The sequence below is a fragment of the Ailuropoda melanoleuca genome, chromosome 1, assembly GCF_002007445.2.
Source record: "Ailuropoda melanoleuca isolate Jingjing chromosome 1, ASM200744v2, whole genome shotgun sequence".
In the NCBI taxonomy this organism is placed as follows: Eukaryota; Metazoa; Chordata; class Mammalia; order Carnivora; family Ursidae; genus Ailuropoda; species Ailuropoda melanoleuca.
This window is the reverse complement of record NC_048218.1, coordinates 143881036-143907291: the sequence shown is the minus strand read 5'-3', so window position 1 is coordinate 143907291 and position 26256 is coordinate 143881036. Positions and strand designations below refer to the sequence as shown.

The following is a 26256-nucleotide window of genomic DNA, read 5'->3' as shown; positions in this document are numbered from 1 at the left end:
AGATAATGCTAAGTGAAATAAGTCAAGCAGAGAAAGACAATTATCATATGATTTCTCTCATCTATGGAACATAAGAACTAGGATGATCGGTAGGGGAAGAAAGGGATAAAGAAAGGGGGGGTAATCAGAAGGGGGAATGAAACATGAGAGACTATGGACTATGAGAAACAAACTGAGGAGTTCAAGGGGGGGGTGGGGGAATGGGATAGACTGGTGATGGGTGGTAAGGAGGGCACGTATTGCATGGTACACTGTGTTATACGCAACTAATGGAGCATCGAACTTTATATCGGAATCCGGGGATGTACTGTATGGTGACTAACATAATATAATAAAAAATCATTTAAAGTAAAAAAAAAAAAAAGTACATTTATATGAGAAAGCCTTCTTTCAGTAAGATGATCTTTCTGCTACGTTTTGTTTATAGAACATGTGTACTTTTTACAAAAGAAGGGACTGTCACTGGCAACTTTACAGGGAAATTAAATTAAATTAAAAAGGGAAGACTTGCCATCATTTCTCTTATTGAACCTTTGGTGTTTATTTGCAAAACGTGTCCCTGATGCAATCTTCATTTAATTCCATAGTTTTTAAAGAATGTTTTTTTTTTTTTTTAATTTTTATGAAGACTGTTCTTCTCTCAAGACGTTCTTGGATTGTTTATTTCCCAGGTTAATTACTTTTATTAAAAATTGTTTTCGTGTGCAACTTTAAGACAGACTTCTATGCCACTACCACAGTCAATGTTCATATTGGGAGACTATGAGGGACCACTTAAACTATCAGAGATTGCGTTCTCAGAAATATCTAGAATGGAGATTATTCCACTATCACACAGCACCAACAACAAAGCCGCAAACACCCAGGGGTTTTTAAGCATCTACTGTGTATCAGATTAAAACAAAACAAAACAAACAAAAAACCCCTGTTATTTCGTTTAATCCTCACGATAATCCTGTGAGATAAAATAAAATTCTGGAAACAACCTGGATTCCAGTACCACCCCACCCTTGCCAAGAGGCTTTTAAACACTTACATTGGCACATTACCATGTGCAAATAGTATTTCCATATTCTTTGTGTACATTTAAAAGGTCTACGTGGGAGAGAGTTGAGGGGTCCTTTGGCCCTTAACAGCTAATAGCCATGCCTGGTTATTTCTAGAAATGCAACCAATCCATTAACAGGGAACTAAGTTTATCAGTGCCTCGGAAACCCAGTTCCTTTTATTGACCGCCTCATTCCGCGCAGGAGTCTTAATCCACGGGACCTGGTTTTCTCTACATGGTGACCCAGCACAAATTTGTTACCCTCTTTCCTTCTGCGGGTCTCAGATTACTTATGTGTGAGATCAGAAACTTGGACAAAGTTTTCCTGGACTTTCCCTGAACTGACTCTAGAGGTCAGAGGAAGTAAGAGGAGGAATCAGGAAAGATGAGTCAACCACCCTCTCAAGGTCTGAGAAGGGCCGACCTACGGAATTAAACTCGGGAGGGCGACAAGCTGAAAATAAGTCTCCCAGCAGCGGAGACCCACACTCCGAGCCCCCACAGCGCCCGCCTGTCTCCGGAAGCCCCGCCCGCTCTGGGAGCCTAGTTCACGCCACGCCTCTGCCTCATTACCTGCGTCGACCGTGAACTACATTTCCCAGAATGCCATTCAAGCCGACTCGCAAGGCAGCAATAAGTGCCTGGGTGACGCCATCAGCCGGCGCGATGTTTTTAGACTCCGGTGATGTCGTGGCGCTTTGGAGAAAGAAGTTGGTGTTTCTCTGGGCCTTGGTACTGAAGACGCCGTCCGGGCGACCCCTGGCTCCTTCTTATCCACCCCTCCATCTGCTTTTTTCTTCCCTACTCTGGCAGGATGAGGCGTGCAGGCCTGGGTAAGAAGAGGGCTGAGATTCGAAGTTCGGGGGCCCCCAGAACCGGCCGTGCTGGGCGCGGGGACGCGGAAGGAAATCGGACCAGTCTTATGTCACTGGAATTTGGACCAGAAAGCAGGATGTATGGAGGGGTCTTTGGAGGCGGAGCCAAGTAGAAACACACCATTTGTACCAGATCCTAGGGGTTTCCTGTAGTTTGGGTCAGTCTCAAGTTTGAATGGTAGGTCTGTAGAGAGTAGTGGAGGAATGGGGGTGGGTATGTACAGGTGCCAACTGAACTACCAAGTTTTTTAGTGTTATGGGCTGTCAGAGAGTAATTACGAAACCTGCCGAATGTCCCCAAGTCTGGCTTTGGTTTTTCGTACTCCACTCGTCCTGGATGTTAGTTTTTTCAGAAGCGAAATCTGAACAATGAATGTTGCATGCGAAGCACACTAATGGCAATCATATTAATCTGGTAACAGTGAGTTACAAAGGTAAATGTACCTGTCGTTACTGTTAAAGGCCATAGTATGTAACATCAGGGTCAAAGGCCATTTTACCCAGAACGTTTTTTATCTGAGTCTTGTTCCACTGTGAAAACTTAGGAAACAGGTTCACCAAGCACAAAGACTTTTGAGGGGCCATTATAACGCACAGCTAATAAATAGCATTTTCTGGGCTTTGAACCTCTCTGTTAAGAAACTTTTTAAAAAGAAAAAAACAACCCCTGCTATCTCAGCGTACAGCATACCTGAGAAAATATGTGGAATATTTGAAAAAAGGTAATGTTACCTTTTTCAGTGGTTACAATAAAATGGAAAAAGGAATAAAAAAGTTTTTTAAAAGTGTCAGGTATTTAAAGTTGGTGAAAGTTGCCAGTAACTTTAGACTTGCTCATTGATTAAAAAATTGTGTGAGAAAGAGCTTTTGAAAAATACAGCTTTTATGAATACTTGGATCATAGAAAGTTGGCCGGGTAAATTGTAGAGAAAATAATTAATATTGAGCAGTTTAGTTTTATATGCTTAAATGTTTTTTTTCTTTTTATCATTATTAATGATAACAAACATTTATTGTGTACTTGAGTAAGCACTAGGTATACAGCTGATTGTCACCCTGTTTGTGCTCCCACAGCTTCCAGTCTAGTTGATGAGTAGGAACATGTACAAAGATAAATTGTAGTACAAGGTGATAGCTGTACATCCAAATAGCAAATAAGTTATACAGCTAGTGTCTTGGGATTTCAGAGACAGAGCACTGCTTACTTTGTAGAGACATAAGAACTTGAACCAGAGCTTGATTAATCGAGGGTGAGGGAGCAAGTTCCAGTTGGAAGCAAGGCTCCCCTACCCTCCTCGTACCCCCTAAAAGTTGTAAGACTAGAATTATGAATGGTGTGTATAAGGGATTATTATTAAGCCAGTGTGACTGAAGTAGGAGACATGGAACCAGAACCCCATTGAGGAGATCTTTGAGTACCAGGCCAAGGAGTTTAGATCTCATCAATAGGTCCTTTGGCTCCCTTTAATGTTTTTGTGCAGCAGTGTGCCATGATAAATTGCAGAAGAGGGACTTGAGAAGCTGTGGTTCTCAGCCCTGACTGTGTATTAGAATCACCTGGAGAGCTTTTAAGGCATTGATACCTGGACTGCAGCCCAGACTAATTATATTAAAATCTGTAGGATAGAGCCCCCCCCCCCGCCCCCCGCTCCCTTGTAGTTGAGTGGAAAGATGCTTACTTAAGTGTCTGTTGCTATCATTTACACTGGTATGATGTGATTTTTTTTTTAATTCTGTTTTTTTTTTTTCAAGTATCAGATTGTATTGACCTGGAATTTTAAACTTGGGATAATGAAAGTTAGATGTTCATGTGGCACACTTCCCATGAATCTCTAAATGAATTGGCTCAGTTAATGATAGAAACTACCCTAAAGAAGTAGCATTTGGCTAAATGGACAAAGGCTGAGGATGATCTTCGGCATTCACTAGCTTTCCTGCAACTTTTCATACTATATTTGCAGTTTTATGGATCGTGTATCAGCAATTGAGGAAAAATGTGAGGAATGCAACTCTTTCTCCCCGGAACATACTTGTTTAACATTTTGTTGTGGTTTTTGTAGTGGTGGGAATTGTGTAAGTATCTGCTGCATGTAGTCATTGGGTGCAGGGGATATAGAAGAAGTATAGACTTGTCTCTGCCCTCAAAGAAGTTTATGGTTCCATTCTTGGCAAAGGCAGGCACATTCAAAGTTGAATAACAGTGAAGTCAGATTCTATTTATTAAGTCATTTACAAGTATTTATTGAGTGTGCCTTTCTGTGTGTGTGTGTGTGTGTGTGTGTGTGTGTGTGGTGTGTACATACTTTGTGGGGGATACAGAGCCCTGAGTGAAACAGATTTAGTTTCTGCCCTTATAGTATCATCTAGAGTATGGTATTAGTGTTGTGTACAGTAACAGCTTTAAGAATGCAGAGGGAGTTTTGCCTTTAAGAGAAAGTGAGGTTTGTGCCATCTCTTGAAAGAGCTTCCTATTTACACCTCAACCATCCTTCAACTACCAGCACTGACTGCAACTTCCTGTCCTTCCATCTTTCACTGTCCCTGTTGCTTCATCTACTCTTTTGAGTTTACTATGGAGACCTAGTTCCTTATCATCCCTTTCCCTCATTTCTCCATTAAAACTGCTTCTATCCCTGTCCAGTGTAGTCCCCATGTTCCATATATTCAACCTCTCTTTTGGCAAGCAATCTCAGCCTCTTGGGGCTCTTTTCTTCAGCCCCAATGCTGTAAACCTCTTGATCAAACTCTTGATCAAGCCAGTCATCCAGATGTTAACAGGCTAACTCCGTCCAGCCAGTGAGCACTTCTTCAGAAAAGTCCCACATCCAGGAGGATTGACACCACCCCAGTATGTAGCCTCAGCCAGGATCATTTTATCCCTGTAGGACCTGTGTAGTCCAGTCATTTTCCCCCATTATTCTCTTTACTGCTTTTTCCAAATGATACCCTTCCTTAAAGAGAGTCTTACCTGTTCCTTTACTGAGAAAATTGATGGTATCAATTGTTTAAAAAAAAAAAAGTAGTTCAATAACACCCTCAACTGCACTTCCCTGTCTTAGTCCTCTAGCACATTTATATACAGATTCACTGTCCAAGGCTCACTCCACCGGTTTGATTGCCTGATGAATACCAAGTACATTATTAGGCAGTAGCTGGGACTGTATTCTCAGTGCAATTCCCTAGAAGATAAACTCCCAACAGTAGTACCTAGAAAGAAAAATGGATCTGACACATAGGAGTTTCTGACATATTTGTTGAATGAATGCATGTCCCTGTTAACTCTCAGCTAATGTTCTCCGTAAGTTATTTCAGCTCTCTTCTATTTAACAGAAAGAGATGCCAGTAAAGGACACCCCCACCCCCCATGAGCTCCCTCCTGCTATGTTTGTCCTCTTTCTCCCTTTTCCTTTATAGCCAGGATTCTTCAATGGATAGTTGACGCTACTACTTAAAGATCCTTTTTAAAATTTGTAGTTCTATGGAGCAGGGAATGTATCCTGAATATCCTTGAATATCAGTGCCTTTTTAGCGTCTTGTGGGCAATCAATAAGCAATCAATAAGTAAGTATAAAAATGAATTGAACATTCTTTGCTTAAAAGAGGGCATTAGAAAGAATTATTCTGCTATCTATTTGGTTATTAATTTTTAAAATTCCTTTGAAGTGTGAATATTATAGACATACGTGGTCTGCAACGCCCTCCAGGGGTCTTTTTTGGTTCTTTCCTATCAAGGTTTCAAAAGTGGCTTGTTTTTGCTACAACTATACTGTGACTCTGATCCTTGCAGGTGAAGGAGTACCTCCTGGCAACTATGGGAACTATGGCTATGCTAACAGTGGCTACAGTGCCTGTGAAGAAGAAAACGAGAGACTCACTGAAAGTCTGAGAAGCAAAGTAACTGCTATAAAATCTGTAAGTATTTAACAGATGTTATATACTTTCAAATTCTTGTATTTATGTACATATAAATACTTACATTTATTTTTATTGGCATCATACTAAGGAATTCAGTTATCCAAGCTGTGTATTGTTCAGCAAGGTCAAAATGCATTCAAAATTTAAACATGATTTGAGTAGAAGATTAGAAAATGTGGCCAATCAAAACATGTGGTACTTTTTTTTTTTTTAATTTCCACTGTTTTTTTGTGGATAAATCTAGAGTATTGTGTGTTGTCTGTAGTAATGTCTCAGAGCAGTCCATCTTCTGCCCCCAAGCAGCTCTTTTCCTGAATTTTTTTCTTGTATTCTAACCTACACATCTCAGTGTTCCACGTTCCTACCTTTGTACCTCAGGTCAGTCACTGAGTTTTGTGCTTCTTTCTTTCTGTTTCTATTTCTACTTTTCTATTTCTAATACTATCCCTGGTTTTCTTAGGTGAACTGAGAGAGCCTCTTAACCTGTTTGTTCATTTCTTCATGTTCTGTTCTGAGCTACATACTGTCAGCACAGCCGTCGTTTTGGAGTTTGTTTTTTAAATTGCATCGTATGTTCCCAGAAGTCTCCAGTGTCTTCCCATGATGTAAGAATGAAATTCACACTCTGTAGCTTGATCAAATAGGTCCTTCAGAGATTGTCCACAGCTTTTCAGACTTTATCCCCTGCACTTCTGGAATGCGTATGTGTTTTCTGCCAGACAAATTAGAGTACTCTCTGTGCCCTGTGTATGCTGGCTATCACTTGCAACCCCCTGTCTTTGATTCTGCTATCCCTTTGCCTTAGCGGTGTCCTCTCCCTCCTCATATTCATTGAAGGCTTGCCCATAGTAAAGGCTCCACCTCAATGCACTCCTTCCTTCTGGAAAGCTTTACCTGATTTACCTCATCAAAAGCATCTTTTTTCCATGTGAACATAAGACCATTTGTATCATTTCCCTAGCATGTATTGCATAGGGATCTGCATTGGAATTATCTGTATGTAAAAGAAATTTACCAGAATGTAGGGTTTTCTATTGTACTTATTTTTATCTTTTACACAGTACCTAGGCATAATTCCTTATTGGTGGTATTGAGCTTAATATGTATTAAATAAAGGAATTACAAAAAGGTGATTTTAACAGCGTATGTGATTGATTCTATATTACATTAAACATGCTATACACTAATAAAGCATTCAGTAGAAGCTCATGTTGCCAAAACTTAACTGGTATTTCATTAGTCTTTGGAAAACAGAATTGCACTCAGCTTGGAGACTATTACATCTTGAAACAAGAATTGTTTTTGAAGTCGTATTAAATCAAAAGGAGTTGATCAATGAACTAAGTAAGATTGTATAATGTTATAATTTAGAAAATCAACATTTAGAGGGAATTAAGAAAAGTTGGTGGTTTTCCGGTTTTTTTTTTTTTTTTAACTTCCACATTGATAATTTAGGCTCCTTGTTAGAAGAAAGCTTTCCCCCCCTGGGAATATCTTTCCTTGGCATGAATGACAGCTGTAGAAAGTAGTTAGGTTATTTGAGCTATTTAGGTTTATAGTTGCTTTATTATCTCTGAATTGTTAAGTTTGGGAAAAAAGCTCATGTTCTGATCTATAGAATTCTATGATTTTGTGTCCATATCACCCCATATACTTTCCACACAAGATAAATTGAGAACAGTATTTGCAGTGGTTTGCCAAGATTTTCATTTGTTGTTTATAATTCATCTAAATATCTTGGAAGTGAAGCCTTTGATGAATTTATCAAATAAAATATTAGATAGGCTTTGTTCTGAATAGTAGCCATAACCACATAAATAGTATTTCTTTTAGGTTTAGCCTCTTTCTGCATAGCTCTGGATGGAGGTAACAATAACTTGTCAGTTTTTTCCCAGTTATCATATTTTCTTTTTATTTATTTTTAAAGATTTTTAAAGATTTTTATGTATTTATTTGACAGAGCGTGAGTGTATGCATGCATAAACAGGGGGAGCGGCAGGCAGAGGGAGAGGGAAAAGCAGGCTCCCCTCTGAGCAGAGAGCCTGACCTGGGGCTTGATTCCAAGACCCTGGATCATGACCTGAGCTGAAGGCAGACACTTAACCAACTGAGCCACCCAGGTGTCCTTATTATCATATTTTAAAGAAAAATACCTTTAGAATCTACATAAATAACCAGTTTAGGCATGTATTCAAAGTAATGTTCCATTTCATTTAAAAATATTAAATACTTAATGTAGATTTGAATTGGTAATATGGGTACTTGTATATATCTTTTAAAACGTAGAGAAGGTGGCGCCTGGGTAGCTCAGTCAGTTAAGCGTCTGCCTTCGGTTTGAGTCACGATCCCAGGGTCCTGGGATCAAGCCCCACATCGGGCTTCCTGCTCTGCTTCTCCCTCTCCCTCTGCTCCCCTGCTCCTGCTCTCTATCTCAAATGAATAAAATCTTTAAAAAAAGTAAAGAAGAAAATATATGGATAAATGCTGTTGTATAAATATAAAGAGAGGAAGAAGAAAAGCATGTAAGGCTAAAAGAGTCAGAGAGAAGTATGTACCAAAATTAAAAGATGGAATTGAGTATTAAGATGAAATCAAAATGAAGAGCCGGGAGACAGTATGCATAGTTGGGAAGGAGTAGCAATTCTAAATTTATTTTCCTTTAATGTCAGTGGAAAAAATATCAGAAGAAATTTTTGTATTTTATATTTATAGAAGACAGTTTTATTTGAGAAAATGAGTATGCTTAGAGTGGTATTATTTTTACTTTAAAACACTTAAATACCTTTATATGAGTAATAATGTATGTGCTTTTTTTTTTTTAATAGCTTTCCATTGAAATAGGCCATGAGGTTAAACATCAAAATAAATTATTAGCTGAAATGGTAAGTGGTTCTGACTTTAAATTGAAGAAATTTGATCTATTACTCTCAATTTTAGTCTGCTAATCAGGAATAATATCATTTTAACTTTTATCCATTTTGAAATTAGAGATCATAAGTCCTGGATTCCTGCCCTTTTGTATCTCATTGCTTTGAAATAACTAATAAGTTTATTTGTTTTCCCGTTTTTCATCTTGCCTAACGCAAGCGGGAAGATGAGGTAGAAGCCACGGTATCTTCCGTCTTGTATTTAGAAACACTGTTGAAGACTCGGGGCAAATGACTGTTTTGCTTGTTCTTGGAAATCTCAATGGCTACAGACTACCGAGTAATCAGAAAGCACTTCAGATCCAACCAGCTGAATGTCTTTCACTTAATGTGAGCCTCTTTCTTTTGCTTGATCTCCTAAGGATCACTTCTAAACAAATCAATAAGGATTTGAACATAGTAACTTCCCAGAGCCTTTTATCTCAGGTCTCAGTGAGCTCAGCAACATATACCTTTTCTTGTAGAGCCTGTTTCTGTTCTTGAATGTTTATTTTGGATACCACTTCTCTGGACCTTCCCTAGTCTCTCCATTTGCTTTTAAAATTGTATTATTAAAAAATGAATATGGCATCAAAAGCAAGTTCATATGGAGGTTGTACATTAGAATCACCTGGGGAACTTGCTGCACATATTTATGCCTGGTTCCCAATCTAAATATACTGATAGAGAATTTCAGGGGCAGGGACCTATACATATGTATTGTGAAAAAAGAGTGTCCCGGGTCATTGTGATATAAAACCCTGCTGAAGAAGTATAGATCTAAAGTGCTTGAACTCCATAGAAGCTGAGCTGTGCAAACGCTGTCATTATGCTGGGGCTTTTACTTCTTAGGATATTGAGATTTCTATGAAAGTGCGGTATTTCTAATCCACACTTAGTCCTCTCATCTTAAGGACTTAATATGGTAGTTTTCCCCATCCATATTTGCAGTCTTAACCACATTTTACCACATCTCCATGGTATTCTCTTAACTTTTAATAGGTTCCACTGTACTTCAAGATCAGCCATCTCAATAAAAGGGTCTTTAAAGTACATTTAACTGCTAACCATATTAAATTTTGGATGAATTATTGTACTGAATTACTGAAAGCAACCAACCATTTGACCTTGGAGAGCAGTGCCCCCCAAAAAACAGAAAACACCTGTATGATAATAACCAAACTACATACATACCTTTGTTGTGAATGTTTTCTTTAATTCACATGATTGGGAAAAGACCTAAGTAGTTTGGGATTTTGAATTACTCTGGTGCTGAAAGAAATGTTTATTGGATAATGAAAGAGCTTTTTATTCATTGAGAGAATTACTCTGTTTCGCACGGAGTAATCAGACTTGATTACCCAAGTTACAAACAGGCTCCTGAATTGATTAAACACTAAAAATATCATTAAAAATGTATTCTAATAACAGTATATTCAGTTACTTAAATGTGCATATGTAGAATATTAGAATCTAACTATTTTGTTTTCCTTTTCTCCTCACAGGATTCACAATTTGATTCTACAACTGGATTTCTAGGTAAAACTATGGGGAAACTGAAGATTTTATCTAGAGGAAGCCACACAAAGCTGCTGTGCTATATGATGCTGTTTTCATTGTTTGTCTTTTTGGTCATTTATTGGATTATTAAACTGAGGTGATGCAAGTAAGTGTGAGTTTGGAATTTGTTCCAACTTAACTCTTTGGAGTGCCACTTTGATAAAAATCAGCATCAAAACATTCCTGATTTCAAATATGATGACTTTTTCCATTGAGGATTACTGAATTTCACTTGTTTTATAAATCACATTAGATGACAGGTGCTTTTTGAATACTGTTGCTTAATGATTCATTTTTTGCCCCTATTTTCAGGGGATTGAGATGGCCTGAAGTCACTCTGGCCCTAACAATTTTTGTTTTCCTCTTGTTCGCTGTCAGATTAAATAGCCATATAATACTCTGCTGTTAGTATAAATGTAGGTTTATGTTCCATGTGAAGAAACATAGTGGGAGAATAACAGAATCCCTGGAGAGCCTGATGCTGAACTCTTGAGGTAGTGAACAGGTTTGTGAGGGAATGGTTTATGTATTTTCCCGAATTGTCATCAGCCCTGATATTGTACTGCCCTTTCCTCCTCTATTGGTTAAAATTGTAGGTTGATTTCCTTTTACCTGCAGTTTTCCCCCAAATTTTGATGACATGACTCCTCTTTCCCCTCTGCCCAGTGACCTTATCTTTTACTAAAACTTGTTATTTTGGCATATTTCTTGTAGGGCCCCAAATAAATGTGTACCAGTCTAGTTGTTGTTTTATATTAACTTTATACATACCATTGACTTGGCTTACAATAGTTCAGTGATTTTAGCTGCTTAGGTAGGCCATTTGGTTATCATTTGTGACAGAATAATGTGAAGCTAAAGTAATTGCTAAGCTCTGAACGGAAATAAAATTAACTGCCTCTGCTTTATTATGTGTTCAAAATAGATATTGAAAGTACTCGGGCATTGAACTTGGGGTTAAGATGTTGCTTTTAATCCAGTATATTGTTTATGGAAAGGAAAACAATGATGGATAGAAAGAAATATTAAGACGTCCTTAAATACTCTGTATTGCTACTATTTGGAATTTGCCCATTTATGGGCTCTGAAAATAAAATTTTTAATGAAATATATTGTCTTTGTTGCCTCTTTGTTCAAGTCTCTTTCTCCCTCTTTTTTTAACATAGAATCTGAGGGTCCTGAAAACAGGTCCCAAACAAAATCTGGAAAAGATAATGAATTTTTATTATTTCAGAACTTGCTTCAAACAAATGAGATACATCATGAATGCAGTTTCAAAAATCTCTTTAATTCCTTATATTTTTAGTTGTAAGTCTCTTATCATTGATTTTTGCTGAGTTGGTGCAATCCTTTTTTTGCTCATCCCTAATACCTATCGATTCAGGTCCTGTCTTTGGCTGTGTTTGTCATCACTTGGGCCTCTACTTGACAGATAGAAACACCAGAACTGAGAAGGGTTAAGTGACTTCACGTAGAAGAAACAGCACCCTCCCCCCGCAAAAAAAAAACTCAAAGAAACAGGCCCGAGGTCTTGGATGTGATGTGAGAGACTCTGATTTGAGTTAGATGACCTGAGTTCAAATCTCCATTCCTTCCCTTGCTCAATGTTTTTGAGCCTGTTTCTTCATTAAATCACCTGTTTCATAGGATTGTTGTCAGATAATTTATTGAAAATACATGACACGTAATCACTCAATAAAGTTAGTTCTCCCTATCTTAACACACGTGGGAAAGAGGACTTATTTTAAGAGCAAGACAATATGGTGGTTCAGGCTTTGAGGTGATGCTGTGATTTCCAAGCAGAAATACTTCTCAGTTACAGATTGATTCAGTTTTCAACAATTATTTGTGTACTCTGTGCCAATTACATGAATCAGAGCTCAGGAAGACGCATGTCAATAATTAAAATTGCAAAAGGAGGAGCAGAAGGCCAAAGAAAAAATGAAGATGGAAAGAGAAGAGCATCAACAATGGAAGCAAGTGAGAACAAAGCCTTGGGAAAACGAGTGATGGCAAGTAAAGGATGGATTTCAAGGTTAAGGTTTGGCTGTTAGATGACCATCTTTGTAAAGTATTAAAACACTATTTCAATGTTGGATATTATCAAGGAGGTGGGGATTTCAGGGAAAGGGGTTTGGGGTGTTATAAAAGTGATTCTCATCACTGCACTGTCCTGCATTTCCTATTTTATGATTCTTTTTTTAGAAGTGCCTAAGGTCCCTAACCAGCATTTCTTATTACTCCCTCATCACTGCCTTGGTTGAGATTCCTGGCAAGCAGGAGACTCCTCTGGAAGGGCCTGCCCCTGCCCCATCAGAGATTCTTCCAGCAGCACCCTTTTCCTCCTGTTTGGGGGACCCCTAGCAAAAAGTACTCCCAGAAACAAAATTTGGGGGAAACATCAAGTATGGAAAAACTCTAATTCTTTATAATCCTTTACAAACCCATTGCTAACTCTGAAAAGTACCTTACTGCATAGGTACCTGGGAAGTTGATTATAATAGTTGAATAGGCAACATATCCACATTGTAGTTTTTATTCAAACAACAAAAGACTTGCAGATATTTTGGTGATGGGTGATACACTTAAAATTCTATATTTTAAATGGTGAAGCAAATTCAGGAAACAATTTATGAAAATCCCAATATCCAGATTTTTCTGGAAAATATCTACTCACTTCATTTCACTAGGAGTTGGTCCTTGGAAGTGCTGACACATTTGCAAATGCTAGAAAGTGTAACTACTTCTACCATCCCCTATGGACAAAAGGTGTAGGTCTCTACAATGAGCAAAGGGAGAATTATACATATTACTGGTAGAATTTAAATTAGCATGGAAATTAATTCATGGATACTCCTTGAATAGAGAATAGCTATTAAACCTAAAACAAATATGCATCATCTTAAACATCAGAATTCTGGAACAGAAAACCCCAGCACCTGCACCCATAGAGAGCTGCTGTTTCTAAAAAATAAACCAGTTGTCCTAATTTTTCAATGCTCTCAAATTTCAAATTATATGTATTGAATTTGCTTCCTTGTAGAGAAAGTGGGAAAAGTGCTTGATAATTTGGGTACATTCAGTCAGTAAATAACTTCATCAGGCTATACTGATGAATAACCTTTGACTAAATATTTACTGGGAAGCATAATAGCATCGTAGCTAAGACTGAAAGCTGTGGGGTCACCCTGCCTGAGCATGAATCCTGGTTCCCACTCACACTATGAGTTTGGGCTGATGGTCTCTCCACCTCACTCACTCTATTTGTAAAACGGCAGTAACAATTGTGCGTAGGTAGCGGTAACACCTCGTGAAGAAGTTAGAACGGGTTCCTGGGACTTAGTGGTAGCAGCTCCCTTTGTAGCTCTGGGGTGGGGACACTTCCGAATCTAATCCGTCCCACTCACCCACATGTTGTTGAAATAATTCTGGCCACTTTCTCCCTGCTGCCAGGCCCCCGCCCTGCCACCACCATCCTGCGAGGGCTGGAAGCAGCTTTGTCTTCCCTCTGCTAGCGACGGGTCACCAGTTCCTGGAATTTAGTTCATCAGGTTTCTTTGCAGCCTCAGAAACCTGATGGGATTTTTAAAAAAACTATAATTTTCCAGTATATCTAGCTTATTTGAGTTCTTAGAATAACAGCAACAGATGTCAACTTTGGAAGCAGAAATCTGAAGAAACTTAGAAAGCTCTCTACCTGTAGAGGTTTGATAAACAGTTGGTAAACATCCTATATCATTTTACTTTTTCTACAGTTATGTTTTTAAATACTAGTCTGAAGCTTACTAAATTACTGGATGATGTATTGGGCACAAATAATTTTCTTTTTAACTTACAAAGTGCCAACCAATTATCCTCACAGTAAATATTGGATAACTCTTCTTCCATATTGTTATAGTATATGATAGGGTCTTTTTCTGGTGTATGTACTTTGTTCTATCCAATTTTTTATCCTTGTGCCAGTAGTACCATGCTATTTTAATTATTGGACTTTTGTAGTGCTTTAATAGCTAATAGATACCTATTCATTCCTTCTGATGAACTTCATTATACTTCAATAATATTTTATTAAAGCATAGTAGATTTTGATAAGAACCACGTTAATCTTTTATATATCCTCTGAAAAAAAATCTCTAAAATGTTTCCCTAATTGGAAGGTTGGATTTTGACCCCAAGCAATTTCTCTTTTCCTTTCATTATATGTTAATGTTTAATGGTATAGTGGTAACCAGCTTTCTGGGGCTAGGAGTGTGATTTATAGTAATTTCTTTCTCTTTGGTGTACGTACTCCCACCACACTTGATTTCAAGCTACTGATGTGACATCACTGAACACAGAGTTGTGAAAATATACATACAATTGACTTTCATGAGCTGGTACAAGCTAGCGCTAATGTACCACTGGCTATATTGATGATGAATATTCTTTTAAAAGAAGTAGAAGTTTGGGGCGCCTGGGTGGCTCTGTCAGTTAAGCATCCAACTCTTGATTTCAGCTCAGGTCATGATCTCAGGCTCATGAGATTCAGCCCTGCAATGGGCTCCCTCACACTGGAGGTGGAGCCTGCCTAAGATTTTCTCTCTCCTACTTCCTCTGCCCCTCCTCCCTCTCACTTCCTCTCCCTCTCTCAAAAAAAAAAAAAAAAAAAATAGGGGAAGTTATTTGTTTTTTACATGAGAATCTCTCGCTTAAATTTTAATGGAGAAAAATTAGGCAACATGGAGTTAAATTGATAAATTAACTTGAGAATAATATTTGTCAATGACAGTGGACTTTTAGAAGATGATTTGTGCATTTTGTATATATCAACCTTTTTCTCAATCTCTATGAGTATATTCATGCTACATTTATTGACCTTCCATCTTCTGATAGTTCAAATACTGTCTACGAATCCTATACAAAGAGGGTAGGTGATTATTGTTACTCTCCATGCTTTTCCCTGCAGTTAAATGTTCAAACAGTGTGTGAGGATCATTCTGTATGTTTTACAAAGCTTTTCTCTCTTTAGAAATGTATTGGCTTCTGGGTGGTGCGGTCAGTTAAGTGTCTGACTCTTGGTATTGGCTCAGGTCATGATCTCAGGGTCTTGAGATCCAGCCCCGCATCACTCTATACTCAGTGTGGAACCTGCTTCAGGTTTTCTCTCCCTCTCCCGCTGCCCCTCCTGCTCACGTTCTCTCTCTCTCTAAAATAAACAAACAAAGCTTAAAAAAAAAGAAAAAAAAGAAGTATATTGGCTTCTAAAGCTTATCTTGGCTGAGGAGTTCAACTGACTGGGTCTCACCTCCTTGAGCTTTTTAGAAGAATTTTTCACAAGCCTCTGAAGGACTACCATATAAACTGAAGAGATTTGCAAAGTGCAAAGACCAGGTCTTAAAATAATCTTTCCTTACTCTCCAAAATGAACAGAAAGATAGAAATACACAATATGTTTTTCACAAAAATATTATCCACATACTACAGGTAAGATTCTAAAATTCACAAATATAACCACATTATCCATTATAAATGGTAAGTGTTCTACAAAGCTTCTATGATGTTTATAAAGAAAAACAAACGTGTCATGTTTTCTTTTTACTAATTAAGTCAACTTTGCTAACTTCAAGAAGGGTCTAATATTAATACAATTATATAAAAATTGTTCCTACTATCCTTTTTCAAAGATCCACAATCATGGTGTGATCCACATGAAAGCAGGCAGCTGAATCTGACTTTACCAGTACTTCCAGCTGCTCTTATGACTACAGTGAATTTGGAAATAAGCAAAAAACCCCAGCATAACTGAAAAAAAAAAAGTCCAGATAAAACAGATTTTAATAAACAGCAAAAAACTTTGTTAGGTCATCAATTTATATTTAAAAAAAATATTTAAAATTATTCCTATCTCCTCAACTTTATCTTATTAATGAGTAGTCCAAGAAACTGATCATTAAGCTTTCTGCATTATTTAATAATCCATTGGCTTTAAACATATATTCTTTACTTTCAAGGAAACTGGAACGTAAGTGTTATATGAGATAACCTATATACAGAAAAGTTATTGGAATGAAATGCTTTCGTCTGCTTACAGATAGATTTAATGCTCAGTGTTTTTAAAGTCTCTTTTCAAAGTATTTTAATTTCTGGGGCTCAGTCAGTTAAGCATTTGATTCTATAAATCAGCTAAGGTCTTGATCTCAGGATCCTGAGTTCGAGACCTGCACTGGGCTCCACTAAAAAAAATTAAATTAGGGGTGCCTGGGTGGCCCAGTCAGTAAGTGTCTGCCTTCAGCTCAGGTCATGATCTTAGGGTCCTGGGATCGATCCCCTCATTGGGCTTTCTGCTCAGCAGGAAGTCTGCTTCTCCCTCTCCCTTGGCCTCTACCCCCAGCTCATGCTCTTACTCTCTCTCTCAAATAAATAAATAAAATATTTTTTAAAAAAATTAAATTAAAATTTAAAAAATAAAAAATATTTTAAATTCACATATGTATATTTACATTTACATTATTTAAACATTTTTTAAAATTCCAAAGGCAAGTTGAGTTTGTTATGTTTCTGCATGCACACATACACACCAGGTTTCCATGGAGAACAAATATGTTATGATGATTTTTTTTTAAGATTGTATTTATTGGGGGCACCTGGGTGGCTCAGTCGTTAAAGGTCTGCCTTTGGCTCAGGGCATGATCCCAGGGTCCTGGGATCAAGCCCCACATAGGGCTCCCTGCTCCGCTGGGAGACTGGTTTTTCCTCTCCCACTCCCCCTGCTGTGTTCCCTCTCTTGCTGGCTGTGTCTCTCTCTGTCAAATAAATTAATAAAATCTTTAAAAAAAAAGATTGTATTTATTTATTGGAGAGACAGAGATAGCAAGAGAGAGCACAAACAGGGAGGAGGGGGAGAAGCAGCCTCCCCGCTCAGAAGCCCCATGCAGGGCTCGATCCCAGGGCCTCAGGATCATGACTTGAGTTGAAGGCAGATGCTTAACCAACTGAGCCACCCAGGTGCCCCTGTTATAATGATTTTTGTTAAAGATATCCATACTATCAGATTAAAATTCCTTCAATAATTAATGGATTATCTTCTAGGTTATTGCTTGAAAGACAAGGAAATTTCTGAATGGTGGATACTAGTCTGCTCCCTCAGATTCTTTTTACTTTGTCTGCATTTCCTTCTCATGACTAAATAATTAATATTAATTTTAAGCTATTTCTAAAATAGTTTCCAGAATTCATACAGAGAGATTTTTAAGTGAGATCAATGGGGATAGAGAACATTCTTTTTATTGATCATACACAGTTTCATCTTCAAAACTGCCACAAAATTACCTCTTTTTTGAAGGCTCAGCAGAAACAGCACCAAGGACATGGCATACTTACGACTCAAGCAGAAAACTAGAAAAGCACGAAAATTGTCTTTGCACTCCCAACCAGAGTCACATAGAACGAGTGGCAATGCCAGGTTTCTTACTGTGAACTTCTTCACAGGTGAGATAAGACAAATGCTTAATGCAAAATCGTTTAATGCAAAGTTTAATTCATCTGCTTCTGTACACGTAGCGTTTCTGAATCTACCTGCTGGGCACAGTTAGCCAACTGCCTTCGGGGTAGCCTCTCGGGATTCTCTTTCCAAACTTTTCAAACTTCAATTTATCTTGTAAAAAAATGTAAACTATGAAACCATTTCATAAAACACCACCATTCTCATATTCAAATTAAAGGCTACTATGATTTTAATATACTTGCTGAAGCTCTTTGTATCTTCATACTCCCTAGAATTAATCACCAGGAAGTTCTCATGTAATAACGTTTAATATAAGTTAAGTATTTGTGAGCAAGTGAGAAGGAAGGAAGAATATATATTTTCTCTCTCTATATATATTTTTCTCTCTCTATATATATATTTTCTACATATATATATTTTCTATATATATATCTATATATAGATATATTTCTCTATTATATATATTTATATATATTTTTATATATAAAATTTACTCATGACTTCAATTTTTGTTCTAGTACTAACTTGGAGCTATTACAAATACATTCCTCTTGGTGCTGTACCATCTGGTATTAAAACCCATTTCTTCATTACCAATGAGAAAATTTTTAAAGACTGTTACATCTTCAAAATTAATCCGTGTGGCGTCTGATGACGACACATCCCACGCACTCAGTTTTACTACATCTTTAGAGAGATGAATTTCTCATAATAAAAGAGCATGAAAATTATGCACAGAAAAGAAAATTTTAACATCAAAAATAAAATATTTTTGTTTCATTCAGAAAAGAAATCTTAGGTATCCACCAATATAAGATATATGATATCTTATAATTAAACATCTTACATTAAACCCCTGTGTTTTCCCTAGAGTACTTGGCAAAAGAGTAAATCCCAAGAAATATTTGATGAATCAATTAATGTGCCCTACCAGAGAACATATCTTTTTTTTATCACCTCTTACTAAAATCCCAGTGTTGAGACCATAGAAAATTCTCAATAAAAATGTGTGCCTTGATTAATAACATACCAAGTTCAGTCATTCACTGTGCTTTGTGGAATACTGGAGGCACAATACTGCAGCCGTTAAGTTAATGAGGGGCCAAAAATTGTTGCTAATTTCAAATTCTTCTCATGGCTTTCCCTTTTATCAAGCTGAGGGAAGATGGGTTAAAATCAGATGCTCTGTCTACAGGGTCAAGAACAGATGCCCCTGAATCAGGCACAAGCAGCCGCAGAGCCGAGAAAAGCCATTTCATATTCCTCCTCCTTGACCACCATTCACATGAGAAGTTTCTCAGCATGTTGGACCCAAGCCGATCAGGTAAATAGGCATTCCATTCCAAAAAACCCAGGGTTTTTTGCAGTTTTTTTTTCTTTTTCTCTTTCTATTCCTAAGTAATTAGACCTGACTCCCATCCTTAGCGAGAAAGTCTGCATTTCACACAAAGTCCTGCAGCCAGATGTGTGACCCACGTAGTCAGCAATGTAAGTGGTCGCTTCTCTCTTACCATGGAGTTGCACTGGTGCACAGACCAAGGGCTTATTCGGGTCAAGGAGCAGGGCATGACCTTTCCAGTGTAGTCATGCAGGCTCATGCAGTCAGCCTAGCTTGCCTGATAATCCGTATTGTGCGGCCATCGAAGATACAGTCCTCACCTTTCTTAATATCTGTTATCTTGAGACCTATTGAAAAGGGGAATCAGAGGAAATGGAAGTTTTATTTTATATCTTTCAGAGCAGTCAGTCCATTCTCCTTCAGGGAAGGCAAGTGATAAATGCAACTTGGAAACTCTGTTCTTTGGGTCTACCATGGATTTTCAGAGCAAAACATTTCTGGTATGTTCAGAGTATTATACAATTTTGAATTGAAAATGAGACACTATCTAATTCCAACACACTTTTATAAATGCAAGGTTCTGGCCTGCATATTTTCATAGGACAAACTGAGAGAAAACAGAAGATCTGTTGAGTCACGAGCCTACGGGCGGGCGGACAAACAACGTCAAACAGATTTGTCTTGCTGGTCTAGCTACCTTATTTCTTGTTAACAAATTTCTTTCTTTTTTTTTTTTTTTTAAAGATTTTATTTATTTGTTTGACAGAGATAGAGACAGCCAGCGAGAGAGGGAACACTAGCAGGGGGAGTGGGAGAGGAAGAAGCAGGAGGAGCCTGATGTGGGGCTCAATCCCGGAATGCTGGGATCATGCCCTGAGCCAAAGGCAGACGCTTACCCGCTGTGCCACCCAGGCGCCCCTCGTTATCATATTTCTAATCATTAACTTTAGCTTCGCTGATGAAATAGCAGAAGAACGGGTAAGAAAAGAAGATTGGTGTTAGGGGAACAGAAAAGAAGATAAAATCATTTAAATCCCCACATCACAGGAGGACCACTGTGGTTCACTGCAAACACCAAATACAATCACCAACTCTAAGATGTGATAGGTCCTGGGTATATAAGAAAAAGAAAACAGAAGAAGAAGAAGAAGACTCCATCTGGAAGTCTCCAGATGACCAAATAGGATTGAACAAACTATTCAGAATGCAGCACAGAGAGACAACAAGTCAAAAAGCGAAAGTGAAATAAAGATATGTAAAATGAGAACTCCAACGTGTCTCTAATATTCCCAAGGGAAAAAATGGAGAAAAAGGAAGACAGGCAAGTTTTGAAGAGATAATGGATGAAAATTCTCCAGAATTGAAGAAGTACGTGAGTCTTCAGATTGATATGCCACACTACCTACCTGTACAGTACAATGGTAGCAGTATTACAAAGGAAAGAGAAGGAAAGGGGAGGGGCAAGGAGGGGGAGGGNAAGGAGGGGGAGGGGAGGGGAGGGAAGGACAGGGTAAGAAGCCCCACAGCTAGGCACACCTTATTAAAAATGCAAAACACTGAAGATGAGGAAATCTATTTCTTCAGTAAGAGGAAAATTAAACATAGAAGCAAGAAGATGAGCCAAAGAGCAACACTTAAAGGAAATCAGAGTACCTGATTTATCTGGTCATATTCTTGCAAATGTGAACTGTTCCTTGCCTTATTCTCAGGGCTTAAAGACCAAGAAAAGTGGGGGTACAATGGCTTGTGAAATAAAACCATTCCAGTCTATGGAACTCCATAATGGAGCCTAAAGCGGCACCACAGTAGACATATAGGTGAGGACTAAGGGAACGGGGATCAGAGAGGAATTGCACTTAAATTTATGCCCCAAACTCATGTAATTATATCACATCTGCTATTGCATGAGGAGATAGGATGGCCTCAAATGTGCTGTTCCTTTTCAAACCTTGTACGCACTAGTACAAGGGAAAGGATCCTAATAGTAAACAGTAATAAACAAAGTTGAGAGTCAAATCTGGGAAAACACATAGGATTACGGTAGTTTAAGAAAATGTATTTCACTCACTTAGAACATCAGACCCTGCACTAGTTGCACTAATGCCTACAGGAGCGGTGAACCATCTGGCACTAGAGGGAACAAGGCAATGCTGTGTAAGTTCCTCGCTTCCACCCCTGAAGTTGAGAGGTCAAAGAGCACAGGATTGAAACTGGCCATAATGATTGGCACAATAAATGATCAGTTCCATAAGACTCGGAGCTATTTGCTGTCAGCCCTGGTCTGTTCCGTGTCCGCGTGCTCAGGAAATATTTATTGAGTGAATGAATTAAAGTAATCTGAAACACAAAGGAAGGTATGACGTTAATAGACAACTTAAATCCCTCTGAAATACGTCATACTCTCTCAAGATAAATTTAAAAACTAAACAATCTAGCCACTGATATTCTGTGCCATCATATTTAAAAGAGGACAGGGTTATAAAAATTTTAGATAATGTTAAATTGAGTTTACTAATTTATGACATGACACTTAAGGGAAAATTCTACCATTTTCAGGACATGCAAACATATTTTTAAATGAAAATATTTATAAGGCACCATTCAGTTTGTTGTATACCCTTGCCATTACACAGAAAAGTGACAGAGCAAGGCTTATGTGGGGAATTTTGGTTGTTTTTATGTACCCAGCAACCCCACCTATTATGGCACATTCTCCATCTGAGTGTTGCTTCCCACCTCAGAAGCCAAAGGGGCTGGAGACACACTCTTCCTGCCGTCCTGGGAGCCTGAGTGTAAGCTACAATCCAGGCTTGACCAATTGGGTATTTCCAACTAGGGCTTCAAAAGATGCAAGGGCTGAGAAACTACAGGTGACAAAAGTCAGCAGCAGCAGTTGCTCAACGGAGATAGATGTGGAGTCCAGTGGCAGCAGCCTTGTGCGTCCTGTGTTGAACAGTCTGGCAGAGACAATACAACCACAGCCTTGGTGTCCACTACGGGCAGTGCCAGTGGCAACCATCAGGAGTGCTCATCAGTCACAACTGTCTGTGCTTCCTGCTCTTTGCCAACCTTCATTTGCCCATACCAATTTTCTGTTCTTGATCCCCCAACTTCCAGAATGATTATGTGGACTTTTTTTTTTTTTTATTGATAGAGAGAGAGAGTGCATGTGAGAGAGAGAGAGAGAGAGAAAGAGAGCGCATAAGCAATGGAGAGGGAAAAACAGACTCCCCACTGAGCAGGGAGCCCCACGTGGAGCTCCACCCCAGGACCCTGGGATCATGACCTGAGCTGAAGGCAGCACTTAACTGACTGAGCCACCCAGGTGCCCCTGGACAACTTTCAAACAGATTGATTTTCTCTTCAAGCTGGCCAAAATCATTTTCTTTTCTTTTCTATTTTATTTTATTTAAGAGAAAGAGAGAGAGCACATGAACAAAGGAGGAGAGGCAGAAGGAGAAGGAGAAGCAGACTCCCCACTGAGCAGGGAGCCCGACTCAGGGCTCGATCCCAGGACTCTGAGATCATGACCTGAACTGAAGGCAGACACCTAGCCAACTAAGCCACCCAGGCACCCCAAAAAACCATTTTCTTTACATAAAACTCTGACTGATATACCTGGCCATTTGTGATACAAGTTCATGTGTTTATAGTGATTTATTTATTTATTTATTTATTTATTTATTTATTTATTTATTTATTCATTTGAGAGGGAGAGCATGTGCAAGAGAGAGAATAAGCATGGGGAGGAGCCGAAGGAGAGGAAGAAGCAGGTTCCCTGATGAGCAGGGAGCCTGATGTGGGGCTTGATCCCAGGACCCCAGGGTCATGACCTGAGCCTGAACCGAGGCAGACACTTAACTGATTGAGCCACCCAGGTGTCCCATAGTAATTTTAATATTACTTAGAGAAAACACCCAAAATGGGCACATGGTCCCTTACCTTACACGTTTGCCACTTGAACTTGGAGAAGAAAAATTTCTATGAATTGTGGGGTGAATTAATTTGTTAAGAAGAGGGACTTCTGGGAGCGCCTGGGTGGCACAGCGGTTAAGCGTCTGCCTTTGGCTCAGGGCATGATCCCGGCGTTCTGGGATCGAGCCCCACATCAGGCTCCTCCGCTATAAGCCTGCTTCTTCCTCTCCCACTGCCCCTGCTTGTGTTCCCTCTCTCGCTGGCTGTCTCTATCTCTGTCAAATAAATAAATAAAATCTTAAAAAAAAAAAAAAGAAGAAGGACTTCTAGTTTGTCTTGGCATTATGTAAACTGTTATCTATGCAGACAGCAATGCAGACCAGAACAGCCGCAGATGACTCTTCATGTTTGGCTCAAAATCTGACTATGCCGCACCATACATCCTTACTACAAAGGCATGTTTCATTTTTAACTAGGTAACTTACCTCTCGGGAGTGTGATATTGATGATGTTTTTAGCTTATACACTGATGTTACTTTCCTATGACTCAGAAGTAGCAGCTGATCAGGGACATATTGATGCTAATTCATCATGTGAACATCCTTCTGGGTCATTTACAAACATAAAACCAGCTAACTTGTACATGCTAAAGTAATTTAAAGGGCTACTCACATCATCATAGTTTTAGAGGAAGAAAACTAGATGCTATTCCAAATGGTTTCTCTTTGCTAGAGGAGAGGAAAAAAGAAAAAGGAATTATATACATAGATGTATCTATTCTATTGCAGAAAATCTTCTAATTCTACATATACCCATAATTGCACTTAACTTGCCTTTCCCTCATTAATTCAGGGACTTTGTCATGTCAGGAGAAATTTAAACTTTAATAATGAAAAAAAGAATAAAAACATTCCAATCTGAAGTGGCAGAAAGATACATTAAAAGAAATGTTTATTCTCCAAAGGGCCCAAATGTAAAAATATTGATCATGATTCCTATCAGCAACACAAGGAGATTCTTGTCATTTAGAAGATATTTTGTACCACACACTATTAAGTCTAATAGTTCATGTTTGAGGGGAGGGAACACGGGAAGGTGCCATCCCTCAGTTGTCTTCTACAAGCCTAGATTGTGTTAAATGATGACGTCTGCTGTTTTAAAATAAAGAAAAAGAAAAAAAGTGCCTTATTACTTGTGGATTCTCAGTCCATCTTTATGAATTTGTGATTCTGGGTGCTAAAAAAGAAGGGGATATGTCACCTCTTTAATTAAGGAAGAATTAACTGTTCATTGGCCCTAATACTCTAAGAATAGATGGGCTCCCTCCTTTGACTTCTCCCTGACTACCATTTAGCCGTTATTAAACTTCTGCACAATTCCTAGTCATGCAACTATCCTTTTCTACTTATTTGGAACTATTTTAAGTTACTTATGTGTAACTATTTTACGATCACAATTTAAATAAATAATAATTTACACACAGAAATAACTAGTAAAGATCTCTCTAGGAGAGAAGGGGAATATAGCTTTTATCAAAATGTTTTGAATGCATAGATGAATGTTTTCAAGTTCAACTGTATCCAATGAAGCTCATTATCTGGTTAAGTGGTTTCTTAAAAGTTGAGAACTATAAAAAATAGAGAAGATTGATATAACTTCTTAACACATAGGAAAATATTAATAATTAGTAATATTTAATGAGTAGAATAGCAACATTAAAAATTCCTGCTTATTACCACAAAAGTTTCATAAAAAGATATGACATTAAGAAAAATTAAAACCACATTAGATTTCTATTCCACAAGAATTAACATAATTTTAAATCATTATTTTGGGGGCACCTGGGTGTCTCAGTCTGTTAAGCATCTGCTTTAGGTTCAGGTCATGATTCCAGGGTCCTGGGATTGAGTCTCACATTGGGCTCCCGGTTCAGTGGGGAGTCTGCTTTTCCCTCTCTCTCCACCCCTCCCCACTGCTCGGGCTCTCGCGCGCTCTCTCTCTCTCTCAAATAAATAAATCTTTAAAAAAATTGTTTCTGACATGTACTTGCTTCTATTACCACAAGAAAGGAAAATAATAATTTTTTAAAAAAACTAATGGTTATGAAAGAAATTTTAGGGGCAATATGATCCACTTAAAAATTTAAATGTGGCCATTTAAAAAAATGATAAAACTGAGAAATCATCATATGAATTGAACTGCCTAAGATCACAGAAGTAGGTGGGGCAAAGTTGAAACTAGGTCTGGTTACCTTTAAATCAAGTGTTTGCTCACATCACTATCTAGACTTCACCTCAGCCATGTTTGCTTCTCAATCACTTTTATCATGAGAATGTTAGCGAAAGGAAATAGAGTTAATAGCAAGTTTGTTTTAAAGTATCTAAAGGGACATGTGGCATTTTGTTCATATTTCACTGCCAGGGTCCATCTCATGGTCACCCAAACTTTAGAAGGCAGGAAAGGAAATCTTCCTGTGTGCCTAGAAGGAAAGAGAGAGATTTGGTGAGCAGCATTAATGACTATATATATATATATATATATATATACAGCTATTCCCTTGAGCTTCGCAGGGAAAATAGTCACTTCATTATACATTCAATGAATAATGAATATTCATGTATCTGTGAAACTGTTACCAGAAGACAGAAGGCTGATGAAATTTGATATCAGAGTATACCTATCTGCTTCATGAAATATATTACTAAGCAGATTTTTAAATGGATAACATGCAAGACAAAAAAAAAAATACCCTAGAATTTAAAACCAGATTCTGAAATCCCATATTGATTGGAAGATGTAATTTCTTCAAAAATACACTTATTTATTCATTAGGTCATGCTTGCTTTTCCCCTCAATTCAGCTTTACCCAACTTAGTAATGAAGTCAGTGCAGAAAAACTATGCTATAGGTATTTTTTTTCTGTTTTATTGAAAACCCATCGTGGTTTGAGGGAAGTAACTGGAGAAAGAATGAAATGCCCTACATGTAAAGAAGCTCTAACCATCTGAATGGGGAAATATCAAGATTGTCACTAATAACAGTAAATGCTTTTAAGGGGAAAATGCTAGAAGCCAAATAAATTGCACCTTCCTTGCTTAGAATGTATGTGCTATGTTAGCTCATTTAAACATTTGTTATGTTTCAGGTGCTGCGAGGCTTATACGCCGTTACTATCTGAGAACAATTGCCTACACAAAGACTAATGATATTATGAC

The 26256-nt window shown here is 38.1% G+C and overlaps 1 protein-coding gene and 1 long non-coding RNA gene across 3 annotated transcripts in view; one reads left to right on the top strand and one right to left on the bottom strand.

The window, feature by feature from the left end:
* The first annotated feature begins 1696 nt into the window (after positions 1 to 1696).
* BET1 (Bet1 golgi vesicular membrane trafficking protein) lies at positions 1697 to 10407 on the top strand. 2 transcript variants are annotated; one of them, XR_004627650.1, is made up of 5 exons: positions 1697 to 1881; positions 5711 to 5835; positions 8664 to 8720; positions 8926 to 9095; positions 10250 to 10386. XR_004627650.1 is itself a non-coding variant. In XM_002918230.4 (4 exons), exons 1-4 carry the CDS (start codon positions 1863 to 1865, stop codon positions 10403 to 10405), a joined length of 357 nt encoding a protein of 118 aa, XP_002918276.1. In that variant the 5' UTR covers positions 1700 to 1862; the 3' UTR covers positions 10406 to 10407. The 2 variants fall into 2 exon arrangements, 1 of the variants encoding a protein (XP_002918276.1); XM_002918230.4 differs by lacking the exon at positions 8926 to 9095 and having other exon boundaries at positions 1700 to 1881; positions 10250 to 10407.
* Positions 10408 to 18300: 7893 nt separating this feature from the next.
* Positions 18301 to 26256, bottom strand: part of LOC117803696 — a 48317-nt gene continuing 40361 nt past the window's right edge. Inside the window, exon 3 of the long non-coding RNA XR_004627646.1 lies at positions 18301 to 19473. This is a non-coding gene — a long non-coding RNA (uncharacterized LOC117803696). The remainder of the gene's footprint in view (positions 19474 to 26256) is intronic.

What these genes read in the sequence shown, in the direction of transcription:
- BET1 (XM_002918230.4), top strand. An exon ending in AAGTAACTGCTATAAAATCT is followed by an intron (nt 5,836 to 8,663) that starts GTAAGTATTTAA and finishes TTTTTTTAATAG; the next exon opens with CTTTCCATTGAAATAGGCCA. An exon ending in ATAAATTATTAGCTGAAATG is followed by an intron (nt 8,721 to 10,249) that starts GTAAGTGGTTCT and finishes TTCTCCTCACAG; the next exon opens with GATTCACAATTTGATTCTAC.